General features: G+C 41.8%; 1 protein-coding gene across 1 annotated transcript in view; it reads right to left on the bottom strand.

The window, feature by feature from the left end:
- The window catches only part of pex14 (peroxisomal biogenesis factor 14), a 103,480-nt gene that overhangs the window by 75,863 nt on the left and 8,002 nt on the right, over nt 1–19,615 (bottom strand). The window contains exon 2 of the mRNA XM_029664538.2: nt 17,933–17,977. Coding sequence (XP_029520398.1) covers nt 17,933–17,977 — 45 coding nt within the window. The remainder of the gene's footprint in view (nt 1–17,932; nt 17,978–19,615) is intronic.

Here is a 19,615-nt window from a genome sequence, read left to right as displayed (position 1 = left end):
AGGCTGCAGGCCCAGACGGCATCCCCAGCCGCGCCCTCAGGGCATGCGCAGACCAGCTGGCTGGTGTGTTTACGGACATATTCAATCAATCCCTATCCCAGTCTGTTGTTCCCACATGCTTCAAGAGGGCCACCATTGTTCCTGTTCCCAAGAAAGCTAAGGTAACGGAGCTAAACGACTACCGCCCCGTAGCACTCACTTCCGTCATCATGAAGTGCTTTGAGAGACTAGTCAAGGACCATATCACCTCCACCCTACCTGACACCCTAGACCCACTCCAATTTGCTTACCGCCCAAATTAGGTCCACAGACGATGCAATCTCAACCACACTGCACACTGCCCTAACCCATCTGGACAAGAGGAATACCTATGTGAGAATGCTGTTCATCGACTACAGCTCGGCATTTAACACCATAGTGCCCTCCAAACTCGTCATCAAGCTCGAGACCCTGGGTCTCGACCCCGCCCTGTGCAACTGGGTACTCGACTTCCTGACGGGCCGCCCCCAGGTGGTGAGGGTAGGCAACAACATCTCCACCCCGCTGATCCTCAACACTGAGGCCCCACAAGGGTGCGTTTTGAGCCCTCTCCTGTACTCCCTGTTCACCCACGACTGCGTGGCCACGCACGCCTCCAACTCAATCATCAAGTTTGCGGACGACACAACAGTGGTAGGCTTGATTACCAACAACGACGAGACGGCCTACAGGGAGGAGGTGAGGGCCCTCGGAGTGTGGTGTCAGGAAAACAACCTCACACTCAACGTCAACAAAACTAAGGAGATGATTGTGGACTTCAGGAAACAGCAGAGGGAACACCCCCCTATCCACATCGATGGAACAGTAGTGGAGAGGGTAGTAAGTTAAGTTCCTCGGCGTACACATCACAGACAAACTGAATTGGTCCACCCACACAGACAGCATCGTGAAGAAGGCGCAGCAGCGCCTCTTCAACCTCAGGAGGCTGAAGAAATTCGGCTTGTCGCCAAAAGCACTCACAAACTTCTACAGATGCACAATCGAGAGCATCCTGTCGAGCTGTATCACCGCCTGGTACGGCAACTGCTCCGCCCACAACCGTAAGGCTCTCCAGAGGGTAGTGAGGTCTGCACAACGCATCACCGGGGGCAAACTACCTGCCCTCCAGGACACCTACACCACCCGATGTCACAGGAAGGCCATAAAGATCATCAAGGACAGCAACCACCCGAGCCACTGCCTGTTCACCCCGCTATCATCCAGAAGGCGAGGTCAGTACAGGTGCATCAAAGCTGGGACCGAGAGACTGAAAAACAGCTTCTATCTCAAGGCCATCAGACTGTTAAACAGCCACCACTAACATTGAGTGGCTGCTGCCAACACACTGACTCAACTCCAGCCACTTTAATAATGGGAATTGATGGGAAATTATGTAAAATATATCACTAGCCATTTTAAACAATGCTACCTAATATAATGTTTACATACCCTACATTATTCATCTCATATGTATACGTATATACTGTACTCTATCATCTACTGCATCCTTATGTAATACATGTATCACTAGCCACTTTAACTATGCCACTTTGTTTACATACTCATCTCATATGTATATACTGCACTCAATACCATCTACTGTATCTTGCCTATGCCGCTCTGTACCATCACTCATTCATATATCTTTATGTACATATTCTTTATCCCCTTACACTTGTGTCTATAAGGTAGTAGTTTTGGAATTGTTAGCTAGATTACTTGTTGGTTATTACTGCATTGTCGGAACTAAGCACAAGCATTTCACTACACTCGCACTAACATCTGCTAACCATGTGTATGTGACAAATAAAATTTGATTTGATTTATCTTCTGTATATCAGCCCTACCACAACACAATTGATTGGCTCAAATGCATTAAGGAAAGAAATTCCACAAATGAACTCTTAACAAGGCACACCTGTTAATTGAAATGCATTCCAAGTGACTACCGTTGTGAGAATTCAAAGCGTGTTCAAAGCTGTCATCAAGGCAAAGGGTGGCAACTTCGAAGAATCTCAAATATAAATATATTTTGATTTGTTTAACACTTTTTTGGTTACTACATGATTCCATATGTGTTATTTCATAGTTTTGATGTCTTCACCAATATTCTACAATGTAGAAAATTGTAATAATAAAGATAAACCCTGTAGCTGTGTACAAACTTTTGACTGGTACTGTACGTAAATGTGATATTTCAGAATTTTAGAGATTTCTAAAAACATGTGTACACTTCGTCAGTATGGGGTATTGTGTGTTATTTTTATCCATTTTGAATTCAGGCTGTAACAACATGTGGAATAAGTCAAGGGGTATGAATACTTTCTGAGGGCACTGTAGGCTATGAAAAAGGACCAGCAAGAAACATTGGCTGCTAGTAAGCTTTCTTGACTTGACATTTTTGCCAACCTTTGCTTAACCTGCTAAACATGTGCAATTAGCGAAAACGTGTTTAGAGTTAGCTTCCAAGTTAATAGGATATGTAAGGATAACCCTAAATAGGAAAATATTGCCGAAAATTAGCTTTAAAACAGCAACATTTTCGCTCAGCCTCGTGGAAAAATGCGTAGAATAGCATGAGATTAGCTAAAAATCTTCAAATGTTTCACGCTGCCCAATGGAAAAATTTGTAGGATAGGCTAATTGACATCATTTGAGTCAATTGGAGGTGTACCTGTGGATATATTTCACGGCCTACATTCAAACTCAGTGCCTCTTTGCTTGACATCATGGGAAAATCAAAAGAAATCAGCCAAGACCTAAAAAAAAATGTTTTTAAATGGTAGACCTCCACAAGTCTGGTTCATCCTTGGGAGCAATTTCCAAACGCCTGAAGGTACCACGTTCATCTGTACAAACAATAGTATGCAAGTATGAACACCATGGGACCATGCAGCCGTCATACCACTCAGGAAGGAGATGCGTTCTGTCTCCTACAGATGAACATACTTTGGTGCGAAAAGTGCAAATCAATCCAAGACCTTGTGAAGATGCTGAAGGAAACAGGTACAAAAGCATCTATATCCACAGTAAAATTAGTCCTATATCGCAAGGAAGAAGCCACTGCTCCAAAACCACCATAAAAAGCCAGACTACGGTTTGCAACTGCACATGGGGACAAAGATTGTACTTTTTGGAGAAATGTACTCTGGTCTGATGAAACAAAAATAGAACTGTTTGGCCATAATGACCACCCTTATGCTCGGAGGGAAAAGGGGGATGCTTGCAAGCCGAAGAACACCATCCCAAACGTGAATCACGGGAGTGGCAGCATCATGTTGTGGGGGTGCTTTGCTGCAGGAGGGACTGGTGCACTTCACAAAATAGATGGTATCATGAGGCAGTAAAATTATGTGGATATATTGAAGCAACATCAAGACATCAGTTAGGAAGTTAAAGCTTGGTCGCAAATGGGTCTTCCAAATGGACAATGACCCCAAGCATACTTCCAAAGTTGTAGCTAAATGGCCTAAGGACAACAAAGTATTGGAGTGGCCATCAAAGGTATTGGAGTGGCAATCACAAAGCCCTGACCTCAATCCTATAGAAAATGTGTGGGAAGAACTGGAAAAGCATGTGTGAGCAAGGAGGCCTACAAACCTGACTCAGTTACACCAGCTCTGTCAGGAGGAATGGGCCAAAATTCACCCAACTTATTGTGGGAAGCTTGTGGAAGGCTACCCGAAACGTTTGACCCAACTTAAACAATTTAAAGGCAATGCTACTAAATACTAATTGAGTGTATGTAAATTTTTGACCACCTGGGAATGTGATGAAAAAAATAAAAGTTGAAATAAATCACTCTACTATTATTCTGACATTTCACATTCATTTCACATTCTTAAAATAAGTTGTTATCCTAACTGACCTAAGACAGGGAACTCTTACTAGGATTAAATGTCATGAAATGTGAAAACCTGAGTTTAAATGTATTTGGCTAAGGTGTATGTAAACTTCCGACTTCAACTGTAGCTGTTTTCCTATAAACAAATGCTTTCTTAAAACTTGCTCGGACCGTACGGGGGGCAAATACTGCCCCACACCACTGAGTTAACACTTCCTCTTCCAATTATGAAGTGGGATAATCAAAATAATAAAATATTTACCATATCTTTTCACCAAATCATTTAAAAATGTTGACTACTTCTCCTTGCCAAGCCGTGACAAAAAAATGTGTTTCGGTAACATATGATGGGGGTCCCTGGGTTGCCACATTGCCTGGGCGGGGGTCCCTGGGTTGCCACTTTGCCTGGGCGGGGGTCCCTGGGTTGCCACTTTGCCTGGGCGGTGGTCCCTGGGCAAGTAAAAGTTGAAGACCCCTACTGTACAAAAAACTACAGTAATATAAATTGTGATCATCACAGGCAGAAAACAGTTTGTAAAAGTGAAATTCCAAACAGAAGAAAAACAGCTGCAAAATGCACTGCATACCTACATTAACGTATTAGATTTATATTACATAAGTAAAGTGAATATACAACAGTATAATTGTGAAAAATATATATATATATATTTTTTAAATACATAAATACAACAAACCATTGCACACAAAAAACATACTTGGTTATTGTCCAACACATCATGCAAACAAACACAATGGCATTTTTTAACTGCCACAGTATCTTGTCCTTCACATCATCAAGAAACTATAACCCTTCACATGCAATTAGTTGATTGAAGCAGAACGTAAACGGCACCAGTGGCAAACAATGTGGAGCTTGTGTCCAAGCGACGCACCACAGAAGTTGTTTTGTGGCGGCACAAGAGCCACCCTGTCACATGCAACTAACAGTGACAAGCCTATCCCCCTCCTCCGTCAGCCCCCTGAAACGCACACACGCGGGCACGTACGTGCACGTGACACCGATACGCACACATGCATGCAAGCACACACACAAACATACAGTACACACACACAGACACAAGGGACACATTGTGATGGGCATATAAAGCATAGTGCATTGCTGGACACGCAGCAGGTTGGCATCAGTTTGGGACGAAGTAGCCTGGCCTGCCAAGACGGCTAATAAACATACAATGGAGGGGCAATTGACAAGAGAGGTGTCGTGCTATTGATCATATGATTCCTTTCTGAAGGGCACCGTGACACTAGGATGAGGGGATGCCCACAAAGACGACGCACTGACAGATTGTGACATTCCGGTTGACATAATCTTGCGTCTCCCTCGCGAGTCAATAGCCGAAGATGCTAATCGTGCGCCGTCTTGGATCAACAATTTCACGGTCTTCAGAAAGGGGAAAGGAATTGGTGGCATGACCCTCCACGCAGGGGTGAGAGCACTTCTCCTCAGGGAGAGCCACAGAGGGAGAAGGATGGAAGCCAGGCAGGCAGGCACATCGGGGCCTGGGCTGCGCCTGAATAGATTAATATCGCCATCTACTGGTCAGGAGTGGTTGGAAGCCGAAACTGGGAGGCCATGACGGCTCAGTCTCTCAGTAAGAGCCGTCAGAAGCGGTTAGGCACTCACCAAGACAATGGGCCTCGCATTATAATAGGTACCTGGACAAAAACCACAGCCACACCATCAGGGGGGAAACCCAGGCAGTAGACCTGCCGCAGCACACTGAAGTAGTGAGTACGCTAGGTCTGTTCCTAATCAAACTAACTGACATGGAGAAAAATGTTGGCAAAGTCTCATTTCTGGAGGCTTCTCAACTGCCAGTGTCTAACCTTAAGCGTTGGATTAGGAAGCAAACATTGCCATGTTTGAGACAAATGAGATGACAGCATCTGAGGAAAAGCAACAATCAGAGTCACAGTTATGCTAGTCCTCGCTTCTCAATCAAGATAAATTGGGTCATTGCATGCCTAAAAGGCTTGTGAGCATTAAAGTACACCCCTTTTGCCCTCAGAACAGCCTCAATTCGTCGGGGAATGGACTCTACAAGGTCTCGAAAGCATTCCACAGGGATACTGGCCCTTGTTGACTCCAATGCTTCCCACAGTTGTGCCACGATTGGCTGGATGCCCTTTGGGTGGTGGACCATACTTGATACACACAGGAAACTGTTGAGAGTGAAACACCCAGCAGCATTGCAGTTCTTGACACAAACCGGTGCTCCAGGCACCTACTACCATACCCCATTTAAAGGCACTTAAATTTTGTCTTGCCCATTCACCCTCTGAATGGCACACCTACACAATTCATGTCTCAAAACTTAAAAATCATTCTTTAACCAGTCTCCTCCACTTCATCTATACTGAACAAAATTCTAAACAGAACATGCAACAATTTCAAAGATTTTACTGAGTTACAGTTCATATGAGGAAATCAGTAAATTGAAATAAATTAATTAGGCCCTAATCTATGGATTTCACATGACTGGGAATACAGATATGCTTCTGTTGGTCACAGATACCCTAAAATAAATGGACCTCACAATGGGCCTCAGACTCTTGTTACTCGTTACGTTTTTTCTGTGCATTCAAAATGCCATCCATAAAATGCAATTGTGTTCACTGTCTGTAGCTTATGCCTGCCCATATCATAACCGCACCGTTAGCATGGGGCACTCTGTTCACAACGTTGACATCAGTCCACACAACGCCATACACGTGGTCTGCAGTTGTGAGGCCGGTTGGACATACTGCGAAATTCTCTAAAACGACGTTGGCGGCGGCTTATGGTAGAGAAATTAACATTAAATAGATCATAGCTTTCACCTGGATTCACCTGGTCAGTCTAGGTCATGGAAAGAGCAGGTGTCCTTAATGTTTTGTACACTCAGTGTATACACTCAAGTTGAAAATTAAAACCAGTCCACGTAGCATGCCAAAGCTGAAGTGATACTCATAAAAGTGTGATATCGAAGGCGGAATCTCATTTTTCCCCTAAGTTCAGCCAGAATGCTCCTGATTTACTATATACTTTCAGAAAGCCTGTAGGCCTAGACAATGGTGCCAGCCTACTCTTTCCACCACAGTAATAAGATTATAAAATCAGCACTATTGCTTCTGTACTTGATGCGTCTAACAACTATCAACTTGAACTGGCATCTCCACCTCTATTACATAAAACTGTAGGAGTATATTGTAAGGTAGCAGATTGAGCATATCATTTGCAATAGCACTGCGGTTGACGGCACAAGGCGAATTTTGACAGTCACACGCCACGAACTCAGCACACACTGTTGGTGAAAGTACATGTTAAGATTTCACTGGGCCTCAATAGTATGAGCCGAACAGACAGCCCAGCCAGCCACTCTAATATCACACAGGGTGGCATGTTACAGCAAAGGGGCTGAGTTGGCAAGACGCTCGACAGCAGACGCCCCACCTGTTCTGTCATTGTGTCGACCTAGACACATAGTAACACAACAATACCACTCTCCGCATTTCAAAAGCAGAGGCATTTGACGAACCCCCCTACTTCCCTTTTCCTGCCGCGCGATACTTAAAACCACTTTCTACAGGCTGGCGGGGGCAAAAAGCATGACAGGCTCACACAGAAATGCGGAGGGACACACCAGGGAGAAGTCACGTACTTATAATGAATTAGTCGGTCAAACAGGTTCTTGTTGAGCTGGTGGGAGAGATGGATAGAACAAAAAAAACATTTCATATATAGCCTGATCTACATGCATATCTTGGTTTCATGATCAAAATTCTGTGTCAAAGATTGATTTGCTTTGTCGGGTGCAGAGTGTTGAGGTGAAAAGTTAGAACAGATAGCGGTGACAGGAGAGGGGCAATGGAAAAACATGTCTTTCTGTCAAACCTTCAATTTTGAAGATGACTCGCACCAGAAACACTGCCACTGGGGCCCAGGGAAGTGAGCCAGTCCAGGTGTTTAATAATTGCGCAGTCGTGCCAATGGGTTGAAGAATGTGTCAGCCTTTGTTTATCTGCTGGTCTGGACTTGTGCCACACCTTGATGACAGCTCTTAACACTGCTCTTTCCCTATAGACTGCCTGTGGGCACATACATCTCCTGACAAGAGTCAAGTAGTCTACACTGAGAGTATAGTGGGTCTACCATATTATGGGGTGGCTGGCTGATGATGACGTCACGTCGGGCTACTGACAATGTCTGCTCTTCTCTATGTCCCCCAAAAGTGTGGGAAACAAAATGAGACAGCTCCCTGACAACAAAGATCCAGCCTAAGCTAAGAGAATGAGACAGTTTTCAGAAAGCAAGTCTATACAATGACCCTGTCCGACTGAAAATGAAAATGATGATTTGGAACTGTCAGAAGTGACTTTGCCAGAAGGGCCCCAAGTGCTTCGTTCCAACAGTGTAAACCAACAAACGCTTAACTTCAAACGTTTGAATTTAATGTAACGCAGATCACCTCATGGTACAGGTGAGTGTTCGGTACGTACAGTATCTTGTCTATTGGCCATGGTAGCCTAATTAAGGTAAAACATTCAAAATATTCTATTTGGAATGTTTGCATTCATTTTAAGCAGCAGACCTGAATTTCTAGTCATTTATAGAGTGCTATCTTATTCTGATACCCTTGATAAAGTCATAATCTCGGGGCACCACACACAGAGAAACTCCAAAATCCTATTAGCGTTTCCCTTTCATTATTTTTCATCAAACTGAGAAAACTGACACGTATTAATTAATATCCATTACGTGTTTTTTTTCCTCTCTCCCCGAGAAGACGTTGTGGGGAAAAGAAGCAATTAGCTTAACAAAATAATCAAGAAAATATGTTTCAGAAATCCCTGATAAATGTCCTATGAGGTCCCATCTAAATGTAAGAAGTGTAATACATTCTTGCTGTCATATTCCATTAAACTGCTATTACAGTCTTGATAGAACTATTAGTCACTACATTATTAATAACATTAATGTATTTACATTTTTGGTGTACAAGCCTGCTTTCAAGCAATAATTTATGAACTCGACGTCAGATATGTTATAATGTTCCCCATCTACGGTCTTTTGTGTTTATTATTGATTGTGAAAACAGTCCGAATTCTAAGTTAAATCCCCCACCCGACTCCCCCTTTGTCTTAATGTATTGGAGTGGGGTCTTTGCATTAAGGGACTGAAATAAAGTGCATTTACATCTGAAGCATAACTTCATAATTTACATTCCAACATTTATTAGAGGTGACAAACGAGCGTTTGGTCCACTCATGCTTTTCCACAATGCAGCACTCATTCAATCCATATAAATTACAGCTGGGGTAGTGAGTGCAAGTGCAAATTATTTCATTATATTTATGCAGCACATGTATGAGTCTGTAGGGGGTTACCAGCATGAACAGACTCTGGGCTCTAGTGAGACTAACAAGGGCATTTCCCTTAAGTCATTGTGTAAATCTAGTAAAGACTGACTGATATCTGACTTTTAGATGGGGCCTGCATGGTCTAAAAAGACAGTTGTCCTACATGGTGTTAAAGGGGTAGTCTTAATAAAAAGGCAGTCTTCTCAAATTTCAGTATTCTTTCAAAACTTAATTTAGAAATGTGTGGATTTTGAGATAATGGGTTACTATTTAATTTGCAATATGGCAAGCCTTTGGCCTTTAGTTAGCAACATATGATCTCGCTTCTGAACATACATGTCAATTTTCCTGTCTGGAAAACACTTTAAAGGGAAATTACATATTTAGATAGTGTACCTAAATATGCAATTATAATTATACTGAACTAGCCCTTTAAGTGAAGTGACTTTTTAGCTCTCCTTATTCATAGCTCGGCCTAATATTCTCCCACTAACCAGCACTAGCATTGCGTTACGTAATTAGAGAGAGCTCAGCAGCATTTTCAGAAGTATACAGTAGTTACAATTGCACTGAGGGAATCCCACCATTTAAACAAATATCTGGCGCTGCAGGGGAGCTGGCAGACAAATTAACATCTAATAACTCACTGGGAAGCCAGATAAAAAATATGAAGAAAAAAATCCCTGAAGTGTAAATTACTAATCATTTCTCTTATTTCCACAAAACTGAAAAAAGCCGTGCAACAGTGTAGTACAGGCAAAAGGCAGCTTTCAAGATTATGCTTTTTACAGACTTGATCAAACCATCAGAAGAAACAGAATTCAGCATCAGTGAGTGGCGGCATTTGGAATATGGCCTGCAAAACAGTTTGGGCCTCCCCTACTGACAATGCTTTCAGGCCAGAGAAATGAACGAATGAACGAGAGAGCTTCAATCACCCTCCTGTTCATTAAAATCAGAGGACATCGCCAAAATGAAAAAGATGCTGACAAATCAAAGGGTCTCAGTACCTGAATTACCATAGTCATTTACTTATTAAAGCCAGGATGCTTGCTGTCAATCAAGAGGCATCACATCCCCCATTTGCGGCGGAAAGCCGGCGTAATTGCATCTCATACTAATCAACACAACTTGTGTAATTATGCCTTGAAAGTGACATTGGAGGCTGAGAGCGATGTGAGCAGTCTTGACAGCGTAGACATCTCTGATTCATCTGGAGATTTCAAGTCTCGCTGTGAGAAACGAGCCACTCACAGACCCAGGTTTCCCTACTCTCCGATTCTGCACACAAATGTGACGCAAATGGTAAATCAAGCCGAAATAATTACAAAGTGGAACAGTAGTGAGTGTTAAAACCCAACTCAATGATGATGATTCTTTCCCAAGCATATTGAGACAAACTAACAACGCCCTAATTAAAAATGTTTTAAAATTATATAATGTTAAGCAAACATATGACAGCTCACAAATTTATGAGAGAATTTGGAAATTATAGCTTTGTTACCATGTTGTTTGCATTAGTGTATTCGCTATGATTAACATTTCTGCAAATAAATTCAAAAGTACTAATTAAAGTTGATGGAATTCTTCATAAATCATAGACTTCAATGTTTGAAAATGGAACTTTCCAGAAAGTGTCATTCTTTTGGGCTGCATCTGCCATTGCACTGTAACTTAGCCCACGGGTCAACGTGAGGTCAAAACTACTACAGCGAACAAGAGGCTCTGAACAGTTTACAATATGAAATCAATACAGCCTTACAATCAATCCTTTACATGAACAATGAAACATATGTGCTAATTATTAGCGTAAACATTTTCACAGTTTAGAAAGAAAAGAGGCAGCATTGGAAAAAAAGTGTCCCACTGCATTAGAGGGATTAAAAATCCACATCCCTAGAGATGAACTCATGGATAACATTTTTATGTCTCAGCATCCAGTATGAAGGAAGTTGGAAGTAGTTTCGCGAGCCAACGCTAACTAGCATTAGCGCAATGATTGGAAGTCTACAGGAACAGCTATCGTTAATTAGCAAATTTGTTCAAACTGCACGCAGAGACATAAAAATGCTATCCACAAGTTCATCTGATTCTGGGTAAGTAGATAAAGGGCCTCATTGCCAAAATCCCGAAGTATCCCTTTAAAGGAAGTGAGGAACACAGTTCTGGTGCAGCAGAGCAGAAACCACAAAACAGTAAACATTTGGCTTGGACTCCTCTCTATTTATCCTTTTCAAAGAGCAGGGTGGAACCATAAGAAAATCACCAACATCAGAAAGACATTTGGCACACAGAAATAAAGAGGAAAGATTTATTAACAGACCTTTTTATAAGCGCAAGAATCCTTGCTTGTGTCATCCCTTCATCATGACCTCAATATTTCTCACGTTCAAGAACCCGCTGGAGAAAGAGCATTTTGTGGCCAAAAGGGATGGGGGTGGGGAAGCCTGTCTGATTCACCCACATTCTGGTCTAATGAGTCAAAAAGTGTGACCTGCACTTAAAGGCCCAATGCAGTCAAAAATGTGATTTGTGTTTTATAAAAATGTGTTTTATATATACATTTCCACACTACGAGGTTGGAATAACACTGTAAATTGTGAAAATTATGGTAATGCCTTTTTAGTGTAAGAGTTGAAATTTCAGCTTGTTTTGGTGGGATGGAGTTTTGGCCTCCCTGGTGACATCACCAGAAGGAAAAGTTAATAGATCAATAACAAAAAATAACAAACAAAAAAATCACACCTCTCTGCCAATAACAGCTAGTTCTGTTACAATTCCTTCCCATTACACAAGTCCAATAAGGCCACTCACTCAGACTACTCTCAGACTAGCAAAATTCTTGCATGAGAAATTGGTCTTTGCTAAAGAAGCTATTTTTGTTTCTTTTTAACCATTTTAATAAAAACTCACAGTAAAGGTACTTAATTGTTACTCAGAAATGATTTCATATTGAGATAAAAACTGCTGCATTGGACCTTTAAACAAGAAGTCCAAGCCAGGAGCAGTAAACTCATTTTGAGAAGCCAGCAGTGTCGGCAGACCTGGAAGATGTGCTCCGAGCATGCACGATAAATCTGACGTGAAATCATAATCATAAAAGCAATTAGCTGACCCTGCGCCACTCGTCCTTGGACATGACAGTGAGAATTCATACAGAGTCCTCTAAGGAGGCTACCAGGGGGGTGAGAGGGGGGAAGGAAAAAAGTGCAACACAGCAACAATAAAACAGTGGGTCCTTCCTGTATCATTAACCACTGACACAAACACATCGAATAGATGCACAACAAGAGCGACTCAGAAAAATTGAGTCTCAGAGACAGGTTCACCAAGACCTAAGAAGTACGCTCAACTAAGTGGACAACATTGACAAGTGTTACAAAATGCACTGAAAGAAATGAGAAAAAAAATGTTTTTCACAACACAAACTCCATATGGTGTAATAATATAGCATTATGGTATATTGTGTGCCCCACAAAATACCATAGATTGTGTTCCCTAGGGAGGCTCTGCAAAACAGTTTTTTTTCTGTTCAATGTGCATGAAACCCCCACTCAATACGAAGGACAGATCTATAAAGCAAACACTAACATAGCTCGTCAGAACAAATGTCAGACGTACAATACATAGAGCATGAGGCGTCAGGCGTTGTTCAGATGCTTTTGCACTGAATTTGGATCTTTTTAAGCTCGGAGAGTGTTTGGGTAGAAGCAGCTAGAACCACCAGCTAACACACATACTCAGTCTCTCACACAATCATCAATTCCCAACCCAGTAATCACAGTAAGGCCGAAATACTGGCTGCCACCTAGTGACCGTCTTCTCCAATAATCATGAAATATCTCTGTGGCTCGCGCCCCCACTCTGACCATAATTCTCCTTTACTGCAGACAGCTCCAATAAAGGATTACAATTACAATTAAAGTAATGAGCAAAGAGGAAAAAAGAAAAATCTAAAAGGAAGGTTCCCTAGACAAACTAAATTGCAGCCTAGTTTTCTGACAGACTAAGTAACACCCTACTGGACCCATTACTGAATATCATTGCTTATTCTGTCAGAATAAGGAATATGGAGTGTTGTAACAGTTTGTTCAATATGAAAACACATAGGCCTTTCTAAATAAATTTGACATCAGTGAGAGGCTTCTTGTTTTCAGACATGTTGTCTTATGTTGTTTTTATTAAAATCGAGAAGATTTTCCTCCATTACAAAACTAGTACTGTAGCCTAGTAGTTAGCTAAATGTGGCAAGCTAGGTGACTTCAATGTGTCGGCTATTATTCACCCATATCTGATTGGTGTCAGATTTGTAGTCCTCAATTTATAGCTTGCCGCTTTAAAAAGGGGGGTGGGGGGGGGGATCACAAGTTAGGCTCCTGGGGACCTCATGACTTCCTGATATCACTATCATGTCACATGGTCCTTACAACCCCAACATTATCAAAATGTTGTTTTCAAAACAGGCATTTGAAGAACATACATAGCCTTCAGCACGTATTCAAATTTTGTTGTGTTAAAGCCTGAATTTAAAATGGATTAAACTGAAAAATGTGTTAATTATTATTTTTATTATTACAAATTAAAAATTAAAATCTGATTCGTCTTGAGTCAATAATTATTTAACCCCTTTGTTGTGGCAAGCCTAAATAGTTTCACGAGTAAAAAAAATGTGCTTAACAAGTCACATTAAGTTGAATGGACTCACTCGGTTGTGCAATAATAGTCTTTAACAGGATTTTTTAATTACTACCTCAACTCTCTACACCACACATACAGATAATTGTAAGGTCCCTCAGGTTGAGCAACAAATTTCAACCACAGATTCAACCACAAAGACCAGGGAGATGTGCCCTTTGTGAGGCATTGGAACCTATTGGCAGACATTTAATGGCTGTGACAGGACAAAACTGAAGATGGATCAACAACATTGTAGTTACTCCACAACACTAACCTTATTGGCAGAGTGAAAAGGAAGCCTGTTTAAGTAAAACTCTAACATTGGTGGCAAAGAAATTAACTTTATGTCCTGAATACAAAGTGTTATGTTTGGGGCACCACTTCATATTTTCAAGCATGTTGATGGCTGCATCATGTTATGGGTATGCTTGTCATCAGCAAGGACAAGGGATTTTTGGGTGGGATAAAAATAAACAGAATAGATCTGAGCACAGGTAAACTCCTAGAGGAAAACCTGGTTCAATCTGCTTTCCAACAGACATTTGCTTTTTTTAAATTTTTTTACCAATGTTAGAATTTTTCTTCCAATTTGACAGAGTAATTTGTGTAGATTGTTATTTTTTTGTTAACTATCTATTTGAATCCCACTTTGTAACAACAAAATGTGGGGGTAAAATGGGGTGTCAATACTTTCTGATGGCACTGCATGTCTGCCAGGGCTCATGGGAACAGGGAAGAATAGCAGAAGAAAAGGGGAAAATGAGGAGGAGAGGTAGAGATAGACCAGGGGGAACAGAAGCAGTCTTGACCCATGCCACTGGCAATATTTCCAACGTATACGTTGGCATCTCTTCAGCCCCCCCCACCCAACTCCTAGGCTTTATGCATTTTCATTTTCTCTCTCTCTCTAGCTAGCTAGCATGATGGTGATAGCAGAGGGGCTACGGAAATTCAGAGACTGCTGAGCCAAAACAGATCACTTCAAAGCGCCTTATTTAACGCTCGCTAAATTTTTCATCACAGTCGCTTAATATCCTGGGGAAGGGGAGCTTTTGAAGTTGTGTGAGACCGGGATGTTCTTCTTACAACTTTCCCCCCCTCCCATTACCTCCTCCCTCTGCTCCTCCAACCCACCACCCCTAAACACACATGCGCACATAGGCCTACTGTACACACACACACACACACACACTATACATGCACCCACACACATAGTTGCATATACACACACACACACACACACACACACACACACGGTTCCCTGAGGGCCAGCTGTACACAACACTTCCACAGCATCATGTAGTGCCCCAGCCTATGCAGAGACACAGTATGGGAGACACAGCAGCCAGCCAGTGAGATTGAAACAACCTGCTCCTCTTCTCTTTCTTTCCAGAGGTCATGCCCGTTAGCATATCCACATTGAATGGTGCGAGCTGGGGTTGACAAACAAACATGGTTCTATTTTTCTGATGACAATGATTGGAGTTTTTTTTCAGAGAACTAGATATAATTGGGAGGGGGAAGGACAGATTTGATGGGGGGCAATGAGGGTAAAAGAAGCAAGATGGCGAGAAGGAGAGGCAGTGAGTGGCAAAGCGAGGACAGGGACGGGGGAGTGAATGAGAGGGACAACCCCAGCCCCCAAGGCAACAGCGGTAGCTGGGAGCGACTGACTAGTACTCCAGTGAACCGGAGGGAGCGCTCAGTCTATGCCAGCCCGCTGAGAGAAAAACTGCAGGTCCAAACCTGCTCCTTCTCAGTGTCTCACCCTGGCCGAGGCGGTGGTGGCAGTGGCTTCACCCGAGCTACCAAGCCGTTCGGTGAGCCAGGGCCCGCTGATCGGGCGAGGTGAGTCAGAACCTGTTAACATTGACTGGTGTCCCTAGCCTGACAATCAGACGCGTGCGTGCACGCACACACACACACACACACGCACGCACGCACACACACCTAGAAGCCTCCTCCCTCCAACCCCTGCCAGCAGTCCCCTTCCTCTCATCCAGATAAAATGCTTTCAGACACAAATTTCAATTATTCACCTCATCCAAATAATGCCATGTGACAAGAATTATCCCTACTGTAATAATCCACTTAACTGGGAAAGAGCAGCTCATCAAAAAGAGAAAGGAGAAAAAGAGGAGGAGGGGGGGGGACATGTCAACCATGTCTTGAACCAGGACCTTCATAACAAGAATATATCCTCTTTTTAAGAATGGGGGAGAAGGGGGGGTAACACACTTGGATAAAGATGAATTAAATTGAAATAAAGCCTAGGAGAAAACTACAACAATCAATGACCCCATGACAGGATTAAATCAGCCTCGGTAGTAGCGAATGAGAAAGGTAAGAGCGAACACTAAGACAATGTGTCACAGATGTATTCAAGAATACATATCGGATCCCTGTTATGAGGCGCACCAGTGCGTTGACGTGTGTAAGATATTAGGCTACTAGTGCCACTAGGTTACTAGTGCGGTGGGTACAGTACGCGGACCCATAGCAAGCACCCAGAGTGCCCAAACAGTCTCACAGACTTCAGTCATGAGCGTATCTAAAGCAGTTTAGAGACCTTTCACTCCACTTATCACTTTTGGCCAATTCCACAGTAACAGAATGATGTTGAAACTCAGATTGGTTTGTTTAAAATGTATGCCAAACAAACAAAAAAACTATTATTGCAAAAAATGGTTTTACTTTCTGTAAAGTTTTCTGTGGAAGTCATTAAAAGTAGTCCTTGTGCATCGAGTCGTATGGTTTGTTTAACTTTGCAATCAATGTTCTTTTGTTTGAAATACAAAAATCTGTCTCTGCATCATTCTGTTACTGTAGAATTAATCTTACTCACAAATTAGAACCACATTCGGACCACAATGGTAGTAGATCAAAGCTTTGTACAACAATTCAAACATCCAATCGACCCCTGACTTTAAAGAGACGCATCAATGTAGCAGAACAGTTCAAAAAGTCCCTTTTTTTATTCCTCAAAGACAAAACACTAGTATCATCTTATTAAGAAGCCTATTAGATAGTCACTGGTTCCAAAGTGACTGTCAGATAATTGGTCCCCTTGAACAATGAATGATAGCTGGACAATCTTCCATCTTACAAGCCACAACAAAGTTCATGATAAGAATGAACATTCACTGCTTTTTTCTTTTTAAGTGGACTGATATGTGGACTGATATGTGAGCTGCATAGCTCACATACTGTATCTGTGTGACAAGGTTTGTCTTAACTTAAACGTATCCTGTAAGTGACACCTTGTGTGGACAGGAGGCTACCTAAACAAGAATGACTACAATAAATATCCTTGAATACAACATTTAAAATGCAAGCAATATCCTATGTGGTTGTTTGGTGTTGAAATGACCATTTACCTATTCCACTGTATTTGTTTTAATGGCCAATTCATCATGCCATTAAATTGTTGCACATCATGCCATTAAACTTACAAAACAAAAACACAACAGTACTTTAACAGCATTATGAAAGGTTTGAAAGGAGCACAGATTATGATGCAAAATAAAATGAGGCCTAACGGACTTATTTGTTAAGAATAAACTAACTAGCAAGGAAAACGCTTTTCATCTGTGGTTTAGGAGGAAAATCATACATGACATAAGGGAATAAAAAATGGAAAGATGCAGGGCGTGGTAGTGGGCAATTAAAATGTAGGCCTACAGCCCCTTTGAAAGAGACTTACAACAGCTAATAAAAAGATAAGCTATTCAATACCAATCTGTAACACACGTTTACAGAAAATAAGAAGCATTCTTCCAGGAAGGGGTCATTTAATTTCACATTGCTTCATTTAAAGTCAACAAAACAGTGTTGAACTATCTAAACATGTTCATGAAAAACAGTATTTTTTGACTTATCTAAAAATTTAAAAAATCCTGTTTAGCCTTAGTTTTGATTGAATAGGGCTTTGTGTTCACTCTCTGCCTAGTGAAAATAGGACTAGAAATAAGCTGGTAAACAGTGGAGGGTTTCACTTGGTTAGTTGTGCAGAACACAGTGATGTCATCTTACCAGTGCTTCTCTGGGGGCAACTTCATCTCTGGACGGAGCACGAGGCTGAAAACATGAACAGATGCCTGGATTAGAGCTCCACCTACTGGCAATGTGGAGTGTGCGGGTTGGATTTGTCTAATATTTCAGCAAATGATACTCAGAAGTACACTGCCACAGGGGACATTCATGTAGCCTGAATAGCCTATCTCTGTACACAGTCGGCACATGCTTGAAAATCCAAGATGCCAAAGGTTAGATGAACATGTGAATTACAGCAGCCTGAACAAAATATCTATATAGTATAGAAAAGCAGGTTAAGGACCATTAGATCTTTAGTCTATTAGTCAGATAATACTAAATAGCTTAGGCCTACATCATTTGAAGACTAAATATCTTAGTACAAAATCTAGGCCTAATTTATCAAAAGGGTTTCTAAAAACAACATTAGGCATGGGCCTAATAGCCTAATTAGAACAACTTTGTATTAAGAGGATATTGACATAGTACAATGGTAACATTTACAAAATGGAGAACAAAACATCCTTAACATTGTCAGGACATTTTATTTAGTGTATAATAATACAAATGTAATATGTAAGATATGTCCGTTTCGAGAGTCCCATGCCCAGAGGCCCAGGTCTGCCTGAAGGGTATGATAGGGTAGAAGACGACATTTAAGATAAGGTCTGAATCATTTACGTTTCGGAAATCAAATTATGTTATCTTGTCTGTCTCAGTTCCGCATGTAGGCCTGACACTGTTAGTTCAGTCTTCACAGCAATGGATGACAAAGCAAATGTTGCACTAATTCCTGGGTTGCTGATGTAAAGTAAGCACATTATTGAGGGCCTAAAACATTTAGGCTAATCTAGTTGAATCATTTGGGGGAAAAAATCTTCAGACAGTTCCATTCACTTGTCACATTTCGGCCATAAACCTGATAAACTCCTGTAATACAGCACCAGCTAGATTGTATTTGTAGTTCCTGAAGCATAGGCTTAATCTCCATTTTGACATTCTGTAGGAAACTGTTACATGACACGACTACGGCTCGGACCCAGGTCCACTCCAGGCAGGCTACAATACAGTGTATTCGGAAAGTATTCAAACCCCTTGACTTTTTCCCACGTTACATCCTTATTCTAAAATGGATTAGACCCCCCCCCCCCATCATTCTACACATAACTCATAACCAAGCAAAAACAGGTTTACAGAAATTTTTGCAAATGTATTACAAATAAACTGAAATATTACATTTACATAAGTATTCAGACCGTTTATTCAGTACTTTGTTGAAGCAACTTTGGCAGCGATTACAGCCTCAAGTCTGCCACTCCTACATTGTCTTGGCTGTGTGCTTAGGGTCGAGAGTCCTGTTGGAAGGTGAACCTTCGCCCCCAGTCTAAGGTTCTGAGTGCTCTGGAGAAGTGTTTTCAAGGATCTCTCTGTACTTTGCTCCATTCCTCCATCCGGGCTAGTCTCCCAGCCCCTATCGCTGAAAAACATCCCCACAGCATGATGCTGCCACCACCATGCTTCACCGTAGGGATGGTGCCAGGTTTCCTCCAGATGTGACACTTGGCATTCAGGCCAAAGAGCTTAATCTTGGTTTCATCACACCAGAGAATCTCGTTTCTCATGGTCGGAGTCCTTTAGGTGCCTTTTGGAAAACTCCAACGGGCTGTCATGTGACATTTACTG

The sequence above is a fragment of the Oncorhynchus nerka genome, linkage group LG7 (genome assembly GCF_034236695.1).
Source record: "Oncorhynchus nerka isolate Pitt River linkage group LG7, Oner_Uvic_2.0, whole genome shotgun sequence".
Classification (NCBI taxonomy): domain Eukaryota; kingdom Metazoa; phylum Chordata; class Actinopteri; order Salmoniformes; family Salmonidae; genus Oncorhynchus; species Oncorhynchus nerka.
This window is presented reverse-complemented; position numbering and strand designations above follow the sequence as displayed.